At 46.0% G+C, this 19,767-nt stretch overlaps 1 protein-coding gene across 7 annotated transcripts in view; it reads right to left on the bottom strand.

Annotated features, from left to right (window-relative positions):
- The window catches only part of ctnnd1 (catenin (cadherin-associated protein), delta 1), a 64,479-nt gene extending 44,915 nt beyond the window's left edge, over window positions 1-19,564 (bottom strand). For 5 of the 7 annotated variants that reach the window (XM_065003604.1, XM_065003605.1, XM_065003602.1 and 2 more), the window contains exons 1-2: window positions 19,207-19,564; window positions 634-776 (exon numbers count right to left, since the gene is read on the bottom strand). In XM_065003604.1, the coding sequence (XP_064859676.1) occupies window positions 634-771 (138 nt within the window). In that variant the 5' untranslated portion in view covers window positions 772-776; window positions 19,207-19,564. The remainder of the gene's footprint in view (window positions 1-633; window positions 777-19,206) is intronic. The other 2 variants (XM_065003608.1, XM_065003609.1) reach the window with 1 other exon arrangement.
- Window positions 19,565-19,767: the final 203 nt, after the last annotated feature.

The raw sequence follows: 19,767 nt of genomic DNA, 5'->3' as shown, positions 1-19,767 counted from the left end.
AGATGACCTGGGGGGTACCAGGCTACCTTCACATGACATGCACATCCACATAGATGACCTGGGGGTACCAGGCTACCTTCACATGACATGCACATCCACAGAGTTGTAACCAATGATGGCTACAGGGAGGGTTGACCAATGATGGCTACAGGGAGGGTTGACCAATGATGGCTACAGGGAGGGTTGACCAATGATGGCTACAGGGAGGGTTGACCAATGATGGCTACAGGGAGGGTTGACCAATGATGGCTACAGGGAGGGTTGACCAATGATGGAACGAGACAGGACGACGGTTGGGGTGAGGCAATGGGTGATACCATGGGGGCTAGGATTGCACAATTCTGTGAACTTCATGCAAAATTCCACAGGTTTTCCGGAAATCCTCCAATTTCCTGCTTATTCCCTCCTGGAAGATATCGGAATGTTACAACCCTAACGGCAGCTATGGAGGTGACTGCATGGATAGTTACAAGGACGGTTGAACGGTGATGAAACGAGGACGAAGTGATGGAATGGGTGATACCATGATGGCTATGGGGGTGATGGATGATCCAATGAATGCTATGGGGGTGATGGATGATCCCATGAATGCTATGGGGTTGATGGATGATCCCATGGGGGCGAGGTCTTTACCTGTAGATTGGGGGGAGGGCGTGGGAGGGTGCCTCCGCACCTCCTCTCCTCCTCCAGAGCGCGAGTCAGACGCTCAAACTGACGCTCCTGCTCCCTCACGGAGGCCAGGAGAGAGGCTGCACTCTCACACTGCTCCATTCACACTGAGTAGAGAGGACAGGACAGGGTTCAACCACATAGCACCACAGAGTAGAGAGGACAGGGTTCAACCACATAGCACCACACTGAGTAGAGAGGACAGGACAGGGTTCAACCACATAGCACCACAGAGTAGAGAGGACAGGGTTCAACCACATAGCACCACACTGAGAGGACAGGACAGGGTTAAACTACCTAGCACCACACTGAGTAGAGAGGACAGGGTTCAACCACATAGCACCACACTGAGTAGACAGGACAGGGTTAAACTACCTAGCACCACACTGAGTAGAGAGGACAGGGTTCAACCACATAGCACCACACTGAGTAGACAGGACAGGGTTAAACCACCTAGCACCACACTGAGTAGAGGGGACAGGACAGGGTTCAACCACATAGCACCACACAGAGTAGAGAGGACAGGACAGGGTTAAACCACCTAGCACCACACTGAGTAGAGGACAGGGTTAAACCACCTAGCACCACACTGAGTAGAGAGGACAGGACAGGGTTCAACCACATAGCACCACACTGAGTAGAGGACAGGGTTAAACCACATATCACCACACTGAGTAGAGGACAGGACAGGGTTAAACTACCTAGCACCACACTGAGTAGAGAGGACAGGGTTAAATCACCTAGCACCACACTGAGTAGAGAGGACAGGGTTAAACCACATTGCACCACACTGAGTAGAGAGGACAGGGTTAAACCACATAGCACCACACTGAGTAGAGAGGACAGGGTTAAACCACATAGCACCACACTGAGTAGAGGACAGGACAGGGTTCAACCACCTAGCACCACACTGAGTAGAGAGGACAGGGTTAAACCACATAGCACCACACTGAGTAGAGGACAAGGTTCAACCACATAGCACCACACTGAGTAGAGGACAGGACAGGTTTCAACCACCTAGCACCACACTGAGTAGAGGACAAGGTTCAACCACATAGCACCACAGAGTAGAGGACAGGGTTCAACCACATAGCACCACACTGAGTAGGGGACAGGACAGGGTTAAACCACCTAGCCCCACACTGAGTAGAGAGGACAGGACAGGACAGGGTTCAACCACCTAGCACCACACTGAGTAGAGAGGACAGGACAGGGTTCAACCACCTAGCACCACACTGAGTGGAGAGGACAGGGTTAAACCACCTAGCACCACACTGAGTAGAGAGGACAGGGTTCAACCACCTAGCACCACACTGAGTAGAGAGGACAGGGTTAAACCACCTAGCACCACACACAGTAGAGAGGACAGGGTTAAACCACCTAGCACCACAGAGAGGACAGGGTTAAACCACCTAGCACCACACACAGTAGAGAGGACAGGGTTAAACCACCTAGCACCACAGAGGAGGACAGGGTTCAACCACCTAGCACCACACTGAGTAGAGAGGACAGGGTTAAACCACCTAGCACCACACTGAGTAGAGAGGACAGGACAGGGTTCAACCACCTAGCACCACACTGAGTAGAGAGGACAGGACAGGGTTAAACCACCTAGCACCACACTGAGTAGAGAGGACAGGACAGGGTTCAACCACCTAGCACCACACTGAGTAGAGGGGACAGGACAGGGTTCAACCACCTAGCACCACACTGAGTAGAGAGGACAGGGTTAAACCACCTAGCACCACACTGAGTAGAGAGGACAGGGTTAAACCACCTAGCACCACACGAGTAGAGAGGACAGGGTTAAACCACCTAGCACCAACCACCACGGAGTAGAGAGGACAGGGTTAAACCACCTAGCACCACAGAGGAGGACAGGGTTCAACCACCTAGCACCACACTGAGTAGAGAGAGGACAGGGTTAAACCACCTAGCACCACACTGAGTAGAGAGTAGCACCACACAGGACAGGTTAAACCACCTAGCACCACACTGAGTAGAGAGGACAGGGTTAAACCACCTAGCACCACACTGAGTAGAGAGAGGACAGGGTTAAACCACCTAGCACCACACTGAGTAGAGGACAGGACAGGGTTCAACCACCTAGCACCACACTAGCACCACACTGAGTAGAGAGGAGGGGAGGACAGGGTTAAACCACCTAGCACCACACTGAGTAGAGAGGACCACCACTGAGTAGAGAGGACAGGACAGGGTTAAACCACCTAGCACCACACTGAGTAGAGAGGACAGGGTTAAACCACCTAGCACCACACTGAGTAGAGGACAGGGGCACCACACAGGACAGGGTTAAACCACCTAGCACCACACTAGCACCACAGTAGAGAGGACAGGGGACAGGGTTAAACCACCTAGCACCACACAGAGTAGGAGGACCAACCACCTAGCACCACACTGAGTAGAGAGGACAGGGTTCAACCACCTAGCACCACACTGAGTAGAGGACAGGGGGTTAAACCACCTAGCAGGGTTAAACCACATAGCACCACACTGAGTAGAGAGGACAGGGTTAAACCACCTAGCACCACAGAGGAGGACAGGGTTCAACCACCTAGCACCACACTGAGTAGAAGTTAGGACAGGGTTCAACCACCTAGCCCCACACTGAGTAGAGAGGACAGGGTTAAACCACCTAGCACCACACGGAGTAGAGAGGACATGGTTAAATCACCTAGCACCACACTGAATAGAAAGGACATGGTTAAATCACCTAGCACCACACTGAATAGAAAGGACAGGGTTAAACCACCTAGCACCACACTGAGTAGAGAGGACAGGGTTAAATCACCTAGCCCCACACCGAGTAGAGAGGACAGGGTTAAACCACCTAGCACCACACTGAGTAGAGAGGACAGGGTTCAACCACCTAGCACCACACTGAGTAGAGAGGACAGGGTTCAACCACCTAGCCCCACACTGAGTAGAGAGGACAGGGTTCAACCACCTAGCACCACACTGAGTAGAGGACAGGGTTCAACCACCTAGCACCACACTGAGTAGAGAGGACAGGGTTAAACCACCTAGCACCACACTGAGTAGAGAGGACAGGGTTAAACCACCTAGCACCACACGCAGTAGAGAGGACAGGGTTAAACCACCTAGCACCACAGAGGAGGACAGGGTTCAACCACCTAGCACCACACGGAGTAGAGAGGACAGGGTTAAACCACCTAGCACCACAGAGGAGGACAGGGTTAAACCACCTAGCACCACACTGAGTAGAAGACAGGACAGGGTTCAACCACCTAGCACCACACTGAGTAGAAGTTAGGACAGGGTTCAACCACCTAGCCCCACACTGAGTAGAGAGGACAGGGTTAAACCACCTAGCACCACACGGAGTAGAGAGGACATGGTTAAATCACCTAGCACCACACTGAATAGAAAGGACAGGGTTAAACCACCTAGCACCACACTGAGTAGAGAGGACAGGGTTAAATCACCTAGCCCCACACCGAGTAGAGAGGACAGGGTTAAACCACCTAGCACCACACTGAGTAGAGAGGACAGGGTTCAACCACCTAGCACCACACTGAGTAGAGAGGACAGGGTTCAACCACCTAGCCCCACACTGAGTAGAGAGGACAGGGTTAAACCACCTAGCACCACACTGAGTAGAGGACAGGGTTAAATCACCTAGCACCACACTGAGTAGAGGACAGGGTTAAACCACCTAGCACCACACTGAGTAGAGAAGACAGGGTTAAATCACATAGCACCACACTGAGTAGAGAAGACAGGGTTAAATCACATAGCACCACACTGAGTAGAGAAGACAGGGTTAAATCACCTAGCACCACACTGAGTAGAGAAGACAGGGTTAAATCACATAGCACCACACAAAGAGGAAGGACAGAGTTAACCTGACACACACAGAATAAACCGTTTTTAAACAACATTCCATACTCCGTTATATTCACACACAGAGAGACACAGACAGCCAATTTGTAAGTCGCTCTGGATAAGAGCGTCTGCTAAATGACTTAAATGTAAATGTTAACCCACAAACACACATTACAGTGATGCTGTACAGAGAAACAGCAGGAAGCCAGGATGCTAATCACCTCCACACTTAGAGATGAACAGCATGAGAGAGAGGGGAGGACGAGAAGGAGAGAGAGGGAGGATAGGAGGGAGGTTGAGGAGAAACAGGAAAGAGAAGAACGGGAGAGGAGAAGAAGAGGAAGAGGGAGAAGCAGAAGGAAATAAGTTGAGTTACAATAAGAGTGTGATGACTGGGGGGGAGAATCACATGTTCTTAGGGAAGGGCTGTGGCAGGTGGTGCTCGTTAGCACCTCTTGTCTTCCACAGAGGCAGGTGAGAGCGAGATAAAGAGAGGAGAGAATGAGAAACGGAGCGAGAGAGAGAGCACCACGGGTTCTAGAAGTCTATTTCTGGGCCCAGAGTTTACACCCATCAGCTCCTGGCTGAGCCCAAAACAGAACCAGAAACTAGAACGACAGTAAAAGACAGAACAGACTTTAAAGACACTGTGCTATATTCATACTATGGAGGTTGAAATAACACTGTGAAAATCATAATGCCCTTTTAGTGTAAGAGCTGTTAGAAGACTGCCTGGAACTTCAGCCTGTTTTGGTGGGATGGAGATTGTTAATAGACCAATAAAAAAAAAACTCTGCCAATAAGAGCTCATTTTGAGTTTCCTCACTCAGACCACTCCCAGGCAGCCCCACTCCCAGGCAGCCCCACTCCCAGGCAGCCCCACTCCCAGGCAGCCCCACTCCCAGGCAGCCCCACTCCCAGGCAGCCCCACTCCCAGGCAGCCCAGCTACATTCTTGCTTGAGAAATTACTCTTCGCTAACAAGCATTTTTTTGTGTGTTTGACCATTTTAATGGAAAATAATCACAGCAAGGTACTTAATTGTTACCCACAAATGATTTAATATTGAGAAAAACAGCTGCATTGGACCTTTAAACATGTCGAGGAACCAAACGTATTAGAGGATTCAGAACAGGAAACTTACTGAACCAAACGTAGCTAGAGGATTCAGAACAGGAAACTTACTGAACCAAACGTAGCTAGAGGATTCAGAACAGGAAACTTACTGAACCAAACGTATTAGAGGATTCAGAACAGGAAACTTACTGAACCAAACGTAGCTAGAGGATTCAGAACAGGAAACTTACTGAACCAAAACGTAGCTAGAGGATTCAGAACAGGAAACTTACTGAACCAAACGTATTAGAGGATTCAGAACAGGAAACTTACTGAACCAAACGTAGCTAGAGGATTCAGAACAGGAAACATACTGAACCAAACGTAGCTAGAGGATTCAGAACAGGAAACTTGGCCTAACTGAACCAAACACAAACCGACAGAGATGAACTTCCTGGTCAAGTCTTGGGAAAATCTTTTTTTTATTTTTATTTTTTTTATTAAAAAGGAAAAGGAATGTGGGTCTGAAATAATTTCACTACTCAAATAGTATCATGAATCTGTCAGATATCCGGATAGTCAAAATACCTGTTTTTAACCTGAGCTCTTCTGCACGAGGGAGGCTGGCACGCTATGGCTGCTGACGCGGATGGGCCGGTTAGTAACTTAGGAGAAGGGAGCGAGCAGACGGAGGAAGAGGAGAGACACCAAGGCAACTCAGCTACAGCCAAGACTAGCTAACTGGTAGCAGTCACAATGTTATTCATCATCATACAACGTATTATCATGGAAGTCCCTGTCTTGGATAGAGTAGCCTAGAGAAGAGCCAGCTTTACACTGTCTTGGATAGAGTAGCCTAGAGAAGAGCCAGCTTTACACGGTCTTGGATAGAGTAGCCCAGAGAAGAGCCAGCTTTACACGGTCTTGGATAGAATAGCCTAGAGAAGAGCCAGCTTTAAACTGTCTTGGATAGAGTAGCCTCGAGAAGAGCCAGCTTTACACTGTCTTGGATAGAGTAGCCTAGAGAAGAGCCAGCTTTACACTGTCTTGGATAGAGTAGCCTAGAGAAGAGCCAGCTTTACACTGTCTTGGATAGAGTAGCCTAGAGAAGAGCCAGCTTTACACTGTCTTGGATAGAGTAGCCTAGAGAAGAACCAGCTTTACACTGTCTTGGATAGAGTAGCCTAGAGAAGAGCCAGCTTTACACTGTCTTGGATAGAGTAGCCTAGAGAAGAGCCAGCTTTACACTGTCTTGGATAGAGTAGCCTAGAGAAGAACCAGCTTTACACTGTCTTGGATAGAGTAGCCTAGAGAAGAGCCAAGCTTTACACTGTCTTGGATAGAGTAGCCTCGAGAGTAGCCTCGAGAAGAGCCAGCTTTACACTGTCTTGGATAGAGTAGCCTAGAGAAGAGCCAGCTTTACACTGTCTTGGATAGAGTAGCCTAGAGAAGAGCCAAGCTTTACACTGTCTTGGATAGAGTAGCCTAGAGAAGAGCCAGCTTTACACTGTCTTGGATAGAGTAGCCTAGAGAAGAACCAGCTTTACACTGTCTTGGATAGAGTAGCCTAGAGAAGAGCCAGCTTTACACTGTCTTGGATAGAGTAGCCTAGAGAAGAGCCAGCTTTACACTGTCTTGGATAGAGTAGCCTAGAGAAGAACCAGCTTTACACTGTCTTGGATAGAGTAGCCTAGAGAAGAGCCAAGCTTTACACTGTCTTGATAAGTAGCCCGAGAGTACATTCGAGAAGAGCCAGCTTTACACTGTCTTGGATAGAGTAGCCTAGAGAAGAGCCAGCTTTACACTGTCTTGGATAGAGTAGCCTAGAGAAGAGCCAAGCTTTACACTGTCTTGGATAGAGTAGCCTAGAGAAGAGCCAGCTTTACACTGTCTTGGATAGAGTAGCCTAGAGAAGAACCAGCTTTACACTGTCTTGGATAGAGTAGCCTAGAGAAGAGCCAGCTTTACACTGTCTTGGATAGAGTAGCCTAGAGAAGAGCCAGCTTTACACTGTCTTGGATAGAGTAGCCTAGAGAAGAACCAGCTTTACACTGTCTTGGATAGAGTAGCCTAGAGAAGAGCCAAGCTTTACACTGTCTTGGATAGAGTAGCCTAGAGAAGAACCAGCTTTACACTGTCTTGGATAGAGTAGCCTAGAGAAGAGCCAAGCTTTACACTGTCTTGGATAGAGTAGCCTCGAGAGTAGCCTCGAGAAGAGCCAGCTTTACACTGTCTTGGATAGGGATGTCATAAGGTGAAAGCACCAATTTGTAAGTCGCTCTGGATAAGAGCGTCTGCTAAATGACTTAAATGTAAATGTAAATGTAGTAGCCTAGAGAAGAGCCAGCTTTACACTGTCTTGGATAGAGTAGCCTAGAGAAGAGCCAAGCTTTACACTGTCTTGGATAGAGTAGCCTAGAGAAGAGCCAAGCTTTACACTGTCTTGGATAGAGTAGCCTAGAGAAGAGCCAAGCTTTACACTGTCTTGGATAGAGTAGCCTAGAGAAGAGCCAAGCTTTACACTGTCTTGGATAGAGTAGCCTAGAGAAGAGCCAAGCTTTACACTGTCTTGGATAGAGTAGCCTAGAGAAGAGCCAAGCTTTACACTGTCTTGGATAGAGTAGCCTAGAGAAGAGCCAAGCTTTACACTGGCTATACAAAACATTCGGAACACAATATTGAGTTGAACCCCCCCCACATACACAATCCATGTCTCAAGGCTTCTTTAAGCCGTCTCCTCCCCTTCATCTACACTGACTGTATCGGATTTAACAAGTGACATCAATAAGGGGATCGACACTTTCACCTGGATTCACCTGGTCAGTTTGTCATGGAAAGAGGTGTTCTTAATGTTTGGTACACCCAGTGTAAAAACTACCCAACATTATTAAACTAAGAATTTGAAATGTCATGGTATATTCTTGAATGTAACAATGTCACATGGATGTTAAAATGTAAATCAGAAAAAGTTTTTGTTCATGTTAAAATAGCCCCCCCAAAAAAAAAATCTAAATGTCATACTCACAAAAGTATTTCAATCCTAACGTCCGTTTGGCTATTGGAATAACCGTTGACACACCGAGTTCAAAACATAACCGATTCAGAACCACATTAGCCTACATTGAATCAGATCCTTGTTGAGCTGTAGTCATACCGGAGGACCAGCCATCCAAATCATTCCCCCTTCAATCCTGTCTCCAGTCAGCCACTGGCCGGATTCATTACTGTACAGTAGCAACCCCCCACCCAGTCTGCAGCTGTCTGTGGTGAGTGGATGAACAAAGACAAGTGTATTACAGTAGGTCTGGTATCTGGTCATGGTGACATGAGCTTTATCCTTGAAAACTAAAAACAGAACATCAAGTTTCAGTGAACTTGCTTAATCTCTTCACCCTCCCCTTCTCTTTCCGCTTGACAAACTGTCTCTCCCCCCCCTCTCTCTCACACACACCTCCGTCACACATTCCAACGGGAGTTCTGGCATGTCACATCCTGCCTCAGCTGTTCAGGTTGTGTTTGTGGCTAATCCTTCACTTTTTCATTTATCCACTCATCTGTCCCTCTCTCTCTATCTACCTCTCCTTTTCAGCCCTGGAGTGGTTGCAAGGGCAAGGGGCCTTTCTTTGCATTCCTCTAATGATTTCATATCTCTAATCAAATGTTAGTCACGTACACATGTTTTGCTGATGTTATCGCGGGTGCAGCGAAATGCTTATGTTTCTATCAGCGACAGTGCAATAATACAGAACAAAACGCACTAATCCAAAAAAGAAGAAATATAAGAACTAGAAAGAATGATAAAAGTTGGCCTCATTTATCAGCAAACATATTTTCAAGGTACCTCTAAAGCAGGCTAACGCATTTAAATTGGGCTCATGGGTTTACACTGACAGGGACAAAACACAATTAACAAGACAGGTTCAGATGGGTAGCCTTGTACCACATACAGGCCTCAAATGTCCCAGTGGCATCGACGACCCCCTGGTGTGGCCGCAACACCCCCGAAAATCCATGCCTTGCAGCCAGTGTCCGTTGTGCCCTTGGGCTGAATATAATCTTTACAATTCCCTTCTCCTGGCTGCCAGCCGCCGTGCTCCAAAGCACCTCTCACTCACATGGCTCTCTCAGATATCTCAATTGTTATTAGCCAACGCCAGTCTCGTGACCGGGTCCTTCTCCCAGGCATCTCAGCTCTGAAGTAGGCTGGGAGTGAAGAAGGACACGTCAGGGATGCTACAGTGTTCCTCCTCCTCCTTCTCCCAGACATCTCAGCTCTGAAGTAGGCTGGGAGTGAAGACGGACACGTCAGGGATGCTACGGTGTTCCTCCTTCTTCTCACAGGCATCTCAGCTCTGAAGTAGGCTAGGAGGAAGAGGGACACGTCACAGGCATCTCAGCTCTGAAGTAGGCTGGGAGTGAAGGAGGACACGTCAGGGATGCTACGGTGTTCCTCCTCCTTCTCACAGGCATGTCAGCTCTGAAGTAGGCTGGGAGTGAAGGAGGACACGTCAGGGATGCTACGGTGTTCCTCCTCCTCCTTCTCACAGACATCTCAGCTCTGAAGTAGGCTGGGAGTGAAGACGGACATGTCAGGGATGCTACGGTGTTCCTCCTCCTCCTTCTCACAGACATCTCAGCTCTGAAGTAGGCTGGGAGTGAAGACGGACACGTCAGGGATGCTACGGTGTTCCTCCTCCTCCTTCTCACAGACATCTCAGCTCTGAAGTAGGCTGGGAGTGAAGACGGACACGTCAGGGATGCTACGGTGTTCCTTCTCCTCCTTCTCACAGGCATCTCAGCTCTGAAGTAGGCTGGGAGTGAAGAAGGACACGTCAGGGATGCTACGGTGTTCCTCCTTCTTCTCACAGGCATCTCAGCTCTGAAGTAGGCTAGGAGTGAAGAAGGACACGTCAGGGATGCTACGGTGTTCCTCCTCCTTCTTCTCACAGGCATCTCAGCTCTGAAGTAGGCTGGGAGTGAAGGAGGACACGTCAGGGATGCTACGGTGTTCCTCCTTCTTCTCACAGGCATGTCAGCTCTGAAGTAGGCTGGGAGTGAAGAAGGACACGTCAGGGATGCTACGGTGTTCCTCCTCCTCCTTCTCCCAGACATCTCAGCTCTGAAGTAGGCTGGGAGTGAAGACGGACACGTCAGGGATGCTACGGTGTTCCTCCTCCTCCTTCTCACAGGCATCTCAGCTCTGAAGTAGGCTAGGAGTGAAGAAGGACACGTCAGGGATGCTACGGTGTTCCTCCTCCTTCTTCTCACAGGCATCTCAGCTCTGAAGTAGGCTGGGAGTGAAGGAGGACACGTCAGGGATGCTACGGTGTTCCTCCTCCTCCTTCTCACAGACATCTCAGCTCTGAAGTAGGCTGGGAGTGAAGACAGACACGTCAGGGATGCTACGGTGTTCCTTCTCCCATTCTGAGGAAGTTAGAACCACTGTCCACATTCACCTTCATCAGACATCAAGATGAGTAACAAACAGCAAAAGCACTAGCCTGTCAATTTACTATCCCCCATAGTTCAAAAAGTTGACCTATTCTATTGGTCAAATTGTCATTCTGTGCGAGAAATAAATATCCTAAACAGATAGCCTAATAACTTATTTACTCACATTATACATTCCAAATTCCAATTAGTGGGAAAACACCGTTCTCCAAAGCACACCGAATAGTTTCATATGACAGAGATGAAAATATCCTTTAAAAATTAAGAGGGAAGATCTAAAGATGCAACAATTAGCATTGATTGTTAAAAAGATTGGCTGCTTGATAATGAAAGTTGAGAACATGAGAAATACTGATATCACATGTACAGAAGTATTCAGAACCTTTACTCCATACTTCTAGTTAAAGCACCTTTGGCAGTGATTACAGCATTGAGTCTTGGGTATGACGCCTCAAGCTTAGCACACCTGTATTTGGGGAATTTCTCCCATTCTTCTCTGCAGATCCTCAAGCTCTGTCAGGGTGGATGGGGAGCATGGCGGCACAGCTTTTTTCAGGTCTCCAGACCTGAAATTCCAGAAATTCCCCAAATACAGGTGTGCTAAGCTTGAGGCGTCATACCCAAGACTCAATGCTGTAAACACTGCCAAAGGTGCTTCAACTAGAAGTAAGACATTTTTATAAGACATTTTCGATCAGATTCATGTCTGGGCCACTTCACAACATTGGTTCGATTGGGTTCAGTCCGGGCTCTGGCTGGACATTCAAAGACTTGTCCCTAAAGCCACTCCTGCATTGTCTTGGCTGTGTGCTTAGAGTTGTTGTACTGTTGGAAGGTGAACCTTCACCCCAGTCTGAGGTCCTGAGCGCTCTGGAGCAGGTTTTCATCAAGGATCTCTGTACTTTGCTCCGTTCAGGTTTCCCTCGATCCTGACTAGTCTCCGTGCTGCTGAAAAACATCCCCACAGCATGATGCTGCCACCACCATGCTTCATCATAGGGATGGTACCAGGTTTCCTCCAGACATGATGCTGCCACCACCATGCTTCATCATAGGGATGGTACCAGGTTTCCTCCAGACATGATGCTGCCACCACCATGCTTCATCATAGGGATGGTACCATGTTTCCTCCAGAAGTGACGCTTGGCGTTCAGGTCAAATACTTGGAACCTTGGTTTCATCAGACCAGAGAATCTTGTTTCTCATGGTCTGAGAAACTCCAAGCAGGCTGTCATGTGCCTTTTACTGAGGAATGGCTTCCATCTGGCCACTCTACCATAGAGGCCTGATTGGTGGAGTGCTGTAGAGATGGTTGTCCTTCTGGAAGGTTCTCCCATCTGCACAGAGGAACTCTCAAGCTCTGTCAGAGTGACCATCGGGTTCTTGGTCACCTTGCTCACCAAGGCAATTCTCCCCTAATTGTTCTGTTTGGCTGGGTGTCCAACTGAAGGAAGAGTCTTGGTGGTTCCAAACTTCTTCCATTTAAGAATGGAGGCCAATATGTTCTTGGGGACCTCCAATGCTGCAGAAATGTTTTGGTACCCTTCCCCCAGATCTGTGCCTCGATACAATCCTGTCTCTGCGCTCTATGGACAATTCCTTTGACCTCCATGGTTTGGTTTTTGCTCTGACATGCACTGTCAACTATCGGACCTTATATAGACAGGTGTGTGCCTTTCCAAATCATGTCAAATCAATTGAATTTACCATAGGTGGACTCCAATCACGTTGAAGAAACATCTCAAGGATGATCAATGGAAACAGGATACACCTGAGCTCAATTTCAAGTCTCAGAGCAAAGGGTCTGAATACTTATGTAAATACTGTATTTCTGTATTATATATTTTTTGTTGTTGCAAAACTGTCTAAAAACCAGTTTTCACTTTGTCATTATGGGGTATTGTGTGTAGGTTGCTGAGGAATGTTTTTTATTTTAATACCTTTTAGAATAAGGCTGTAACGTAACAAAGTGTGTGTGTATGTAGAGTGAATAAAAACGCAACATAAAGTGTTGGTCACATGTTTCATTAGCTGAAATTAAAGACAACAGAAATCTTCTGTAAGCACAAAAAGCTTATTTCTCAAAAGAAATGAACATCTCTGTTAGTGAACATTTCTCCTCTGCCAAAATAATCCATCCACCTGACAGGTGTCGCATATGAAGAAGCTGATTAAACAGCATGATCATTACACAGGTGCACCTTGTGCTGGGGGCACTAAAAGGCCGCAAAAATGTGCAGTTTTGTCACAACACATTGCCACAGATGTCTCAGGTTTTGAGGGAGTGTGCAATTGGCATGCAAACTGCAGGATTGTCCATCAGAGCTGTTTCCAGAGAATGTAATGTTCATGACACAAACTATTTGCACCCCGCTTGTTGGAGGAGAGAAAATGTTGCTGGTTTAAAGCTTATTTTCTGCAATTATTCACATTTTGTCATTGGGTGCAGAGAACATTGTTATATAGCTAATTTTCTTGCAATTCTATACATTTTGCCATGTCTAATGTCTATTCATGTGATATTTAAGTGACTCAAAATCTATGTGCTAAAAACAGATGACATGGACTAGTTATAAATAGCTCTTTGAGGTATGCAATGACTGACATGACCTGATGATGTACTACCCAATATCGAAATTTCACCTTGTGCATTCTACTATTACAACTTTTAAGAGTAAGTTGGAAGCCTGACTGAGTTTTTTTTTTTTTAAACACTGCCCTGGCAGATTGAACACATTTTGAAGCCAAATGGCCATGCCCCTAAAATCATGTGCCAGATTTCTAGGATTCTAGGGCTGCGTTCAGACAGGCAGGCCAATTCTGATGTTTTTCCCACTAATTGGTCTTTTGGCCAATCACATCCAATCAGATTGGTCAACGGACAAATTATTGGAGAGAAAAAATATCAGAATTGGGCTGCCTGCCTAAACACAGCCTTAGACTGTGTTGTGAGACACAGAGACAGCAGCTGTTCAGAGACTGGAGGTGAGACACCAGTGATATGAGGCTCTGTCATCCTGAATGTGCTACATGTAATTTTGACCTCACTAAGCATGCCAGTTAGGGTTCTAGGATATTTCTATCAGCTGTTGAAAGAGACTAAAGGTGACCAGTTGGCTAGGATTCTAGGTTCTTTCTAGACTATCAGCTGTTGAAAGACTGAAGGCGACACCAGTGATCAGTTGACTAGGATTCTAGATTCTTTGTAGTGTGTTCTAAGACACACACGACAGCTATTGAAACAGACAGCAGTGATATCAGGCTCAGTCACCCTAAAGGATGTTGAATGAGACAGCAGAGATATCACGCTGAGTCAACCTAAAGATTTGCTTGCCGCCGTGTATGGCTGTACTGTGGTGTTGTGTTTCTGAGTTATATTCCGTTACTTACAGGCTGTGGAAATCATTTCCCATTTCAAGGAGAACAAAGTATCTAGCCTAGGCTGTATGCATATATGGAGATCTCTGAGCATCAGGCTTCATCACCATAATGCTGATGTTTCTAACAAGTCCAGTCCAGCGCAGGCCTTAAGTGCAGGTGGGGCCATCGTTAGCCCCTCCATTATTAAAGCAGTTAGCCCAGTGGTGAATCCTGTGTGTCCACTGATGGGATAGCATGGGTATTAGACAGCCATTTACTGCTCCCGACCCTACACAGTTCTCACACACAAAACTAACCCACCAATGTGCATGATGCATTCTCAGTCAACACATGTATGTAGGATTGTAGGTAAATACCACTAACTAATCTAGATCAATGCCAACAGCATACCACCCTGTATCCCAATGCTGGCTTGCCCCTGAAGCTAAGCAGGGTTAGTCCTGGTCAGTCCCTGGATGGGAGACAAGACGCTGTTGGAAGTGGTGTTGGAGGGCCAGTAGGAGGCACTCTTTCCTCTGGTCTAAAATAAAATATCCCAATTCCCCAGGGCAGTGATTGGGGACATTGCCCTGTGTAGGGTGCAGGCTTGTGGACGGGACGTTAAACGTGTGTCCTGACTCTCTGTGGTCACTAAAGATCTCATGGTAATTGTCGTAAGGGGTGTTAACCCCAGTGTCCTGGCTAAATTCCAAATCTGACCCCTCATCACCATCACTGCCACCTAATAATCCCCAGCTTCCAATTGGCTTATTCACCCTCTCTCCAGGCTGTTGCTGTAAATGAGAACCTGTTCTCAGTCAACTTACCTGGTAAAATATGAGTTAAAAAAATAAACCACATCTGAAGAAAATATCAAAAATATTATAAAAAACATTTTCTAAAAAAAGAAAAAAAAAGTGTCTCAGCGTGACCAGTTAAATCTCCAGATACAAAAGTCCTCAATCAGTAGCAGTTAGCTTCCACTGACATGAGGCCTGATCAGTATGTTTCCATACTACATGGAAATAATAGTTTTATAGTGATTGGGTAGTAATATGCAAGGACCACACTAGAGGTCGACCAATTATGATTTTTCAACTCCGATACTGATACAGATTATTGGAGGACCAAAAAAGTACAACAATACTGAATGAACCCTTATTTTAACTTAATATAATACATCAACAAAATCAATTTAGCCTCAAATAAATAATGAAACATGTTCAATTTGGATTAAATAATGCAAAAACAAAGTGTTGGAGAAGAAAGTAAAAGTGCAATATGTGCTATGTAAGAAAGCTAACGTTTCAGTTCCTTGCTCAGAACATGAGAACATATGAAAGCTGGTGGTTTCTTTTAACATGAGTCTTCAATTTTAGGTTGTAGTTATTGTAGGAATTATAGGACTATTTCCCTCTATACCATTTGTATTTCCTTAACCTTTGACTATTAGATGTTATTATAGGCACTTTAGTATTGCCAGTGTAACAGTATAGCTTCCATCCCTCTCCACGCTCCTCCCTGGGCTCGAACCAGCAACACAACGACAACAGCCGCCATCGAAGCAGCGTTACCCATGCAGAGTAAGGGAAACAACCACCCCAAGGCTCAGAGCGAGGGAAGTTTGAAACGCTATTAGCGTGCGCTAACTAGCTAGCCATTTCACTTCGGTTACACCAGCCTCATCTCGGGAGTTGATAGGCTTGAAATCATAAACAGCGCAATGCTTGACGCACAACGAAGAGCTGCTGGCAAAACGCACTAAAGTCCTGTTTGAATTAATGTTTATGCGCCTGCTTCTGCCTACCACCGCTTAGTCAGATACTTAATGCTTGTATGCTCAGTCAGATTATATGCAACGCAGGACATGCTAGATAATATCATCAACCATGTGTAGTTAACTAGTGATTATGATTGATTGTTTTTTATATGATAAGTTTAATGCTAACTAGCAACTTAACCTGGCTTACTACATTCGCGTAAAGGCAGTCTCCTTGTGGAGTGCAACGAGACAGGCAGGTCGTTATTGCGTTGGACTAGTTAACTGTAAGGTTGCAAGATTGGACCCCCGAGCTGACAAGGTACAAATCTGTCGTTCTGCCCCTGAACGAGGCAGTTAACCCACTGTTCCTAGGCCATCATTGAAAATAAGAATGTGTTCTTAACTGACTTGCCTAGTTAAATAAAAAGGTCTAAAAATAATAATAATTTTTCAAAACGACAAATCGGCGCCCAAAAATACCGATTTCCGATTGTTATGAAAACTTGAAATTGGCCCTAATTAATCGTCCATTCCGATTAATCGGTCGACCTCTAGACCACACACAAACTTGATTCCCCAGTGTTTTACTGAGTGTCATCGCTGCTGTGTGGTAAAGTCTTGTTGTGGTCTGGTCCCTGTACTGGTGCTCCTGACTCAGATACATTTGAATGGCTGACGACAGAGACGGGCAGTTGGTGTGTGTGTTTTAACCTTGGCCTCAGTCCAAACACCACCAGTGCCAGTCCTAGACTTCTGCCTATGTAACACTCCCCGCAGGCAAACTAAATACTAGCCAGAGTATGGTGGCCTCTGACACGGACACACAGTAGAGGCACATTGGGCAGTGCAAGACAACAGTAAAAAGTTAGCCATGTTAATTCTTTGACTGGGGAAAAGGGAGTCAGATACACAGCAGTGTGATGTCATGCTCAATCAAATATATGGAGGGAAGAGAATGTGAAATGGCCACACCTGTTGTTTACATACAGGTAGAGTGGAGTCATGCACGACCAGTAAAGGTGACCAGGAAATGAAATGGCTGACATGTTCACTCTGAAAACCACTGGCAAAGTATTGGATTTTTTTTAACACCAAGTTAACAGTTGAAATATAAACACATCTCAGGTGTAGCGCCAAACCTAGGAAGGTGCAAATACAGTACAAGCAGACGTGCATGTGTCTGGGCCACACCCATAGCGTGACTTGAAAGGCTGTCATTAAAGAGGTTCATAAATGATACTCCTGGCATAAAAATCACCGCCTGTGTGCTGGAGCTAGGCTACTACATTGCTAGGCTACTACATTGCTAGGCTACTACATTGCTAGGCTACTACATTGCTAGGCTACAACTCTCAAGTCACTTTGAAATAACTTCTAGTATGAACTCAACGACAGAGTCATCTCACAAATTACATTTGAGGGTAAAATGAGAAGTGTTCAATTTGGCGAAGGGGTGAAGTAACCTACTACTACTGAAAAGAGAGCATGTACTAACGTGTTCCCTCTGCTTCTCCAAAATTTCAACTGGTCAATGTTGACGGCATGTGTATGTACGGTGCTCTTTTTGATCAATAGATACTGGTGGCGAGGAGCAACAAACCATGGAACTGTAGCATACAATATAAAGCAGAACAAACCAATGCATGGCCCTGGTCACGTCTGGTGGAGACCCTGCATTGAAATAGTGTGAACTGAGAAGGTGGCAACGGCATCGCTGTTGGACTCTGAAGTCTTTCTACATACCATGAGAGTGCAAATGAAACAACCACGCCTGACTCTACCCCACCCATTGGCAGGCAGCCTAGCGGATAGGAGTGTTGGGCCAGAAACCAAAAGGTTGCTGGTCCAAATCCCGAGCCGACTAGACAAAAAATATGTCAATGTGCCCTCGAGCAAGGCACTTCACCCTGATTTCTCTTGTAAGACACTCTGGATAAGAGCTTCTGCTAAATGACTATGTAAACCCATCCTATTCCAAAACGTGGCCAAGACCCACAAAACAGGTTCTTCTCTTCCTCTCCCGCCCCCCTTTCTATCTTGCTCTCATTGTGAATATATCAAAGAAATCCAAGACATGAAAGAGGGAGCCACCCCTTCATAACAGAAAAGCAGAAGAAAAAAAACACCGATGGTGTTGGACAATTATTACTGTACACAGCCGTGTAATGTTACAGTAGTCGTTAGTACACTTTGCAGCTGGTTCATGACTTCAACACATACATCTCGATATATCCCATCCTTTCCACGGGCAATTTCTTACAAAGACTCTTGGCAAATATGACAGGGGATAAAGTTTAGTACAGAGCACTTCCTAAACAATGTAACGTTAGTTAGCTACCTTGGCTAGTCGAGAACAACTTCTCACAAGAGTCATTAACGCTACACCACTGCTACACATTAACTGCATGAGGGGGGTGACAGCAGAAAACTCAATCTACACATGATGGTGATGTAATAGAGACCTATGATAAAATGATTAACGTGGACTTTGACTCATATTTCGTGAGCGGCCCAACGTCCGTGTACGAGGAGTATCTGGTAGCTCACTCTGCCGACGGGCTTTGACCTAACGACTACAGTGTGGCCAACTTACTGTCTGCCGGGAGTCTGTGAAGTACATGGAACTTAAATCCATAAAATGCTTGTTAGGTAGACAATTTTGTAAACTTCACATAACTCAATTGTTAGTTGGGTAACGTTAACTAGGTGACAAACGTCACACTCGCTCTCAAGCAAACGTTAGCTCGTTGGCTAGCAGAAACTAACTAACGACGATTGTTTTACGCTAATGTTATCTTATTAATAGGTAACTAAGCAAGTCGCTATTATTGGACAGTAGTGCAATGAGTGCAAAACAAATACAGCCGAATACAGTAGCTATATTATAGCTAAGTTACAAATCGCTAACTGTAGACATCTAACGTTAGCTAACCAAACTACAACACCGCTAGCGACCGCTTGCTAACTAGCAAACGTTAACTATTTTTTTGTATACGTTCAGACACTTAGCTCAAATGATTGAAAAACAATGTACTGAATTACCAATTTCGGGTGGTTCTTTTGTTGTTTTCATGCAAGTCCCCAGACGTTGTTTGAACAGGGATCCAGGCCTATCGAAACAGACTCAGATTTCCAACTGCTGCTGTTCTGGGCGTTCTTAGCCCACTGCACGTCCGAGTAGTGAAGTCGAATTTCCCCTATTCAGCGAATAACTTTACCTAGATTACACACACATGGGTAAACTAACGCTGAAAGTGACTAGCTTATAGCCCCCCTTGACTGTGTACTCTTTTAGGACCAATCTAGAATACATAATATGTATGTTCCTCGGCGTGTTCACTGCTCTTCCTTCCCGACAGTTTTCCTATTTTCCCTTCCCTGAGTGCGAGATGACGAGCACACACACAGGATAGGGGTTGGGTTCTTTACCGTAATTACCATTGTTGCGCATTACCCCAATACCAGCATGCGTTGTAAAGTATTTGATCAAAAATAAAATACACACGAATCAAAGTTTTAGTTTCTGAATAAAATTTTATATGTTTTCTGTAACATCAATGACCTTTTATTTACCAGATAGACCAATCAATGAATATAAACAAA

Source organism: Oncorhynchus nerka, linkage group LG18 (genome assembly GCF_034236695.1).
Source record: "Oncorhynchus nerka isolate Pitt River linkage group LG18, Oner_Uvic_2.0, whole genome shotgun sequence".
Taxonomy (NCBI): Eukaryota; Metazoa; Chordata; class Actinopteri; order Salmoniformes; family Salmonidae; genus Oncorhynchus; species Oncorhynchus nerka.
This window is presented reverse-complemented; position numbering and strand designations above follow the sequence as displayed.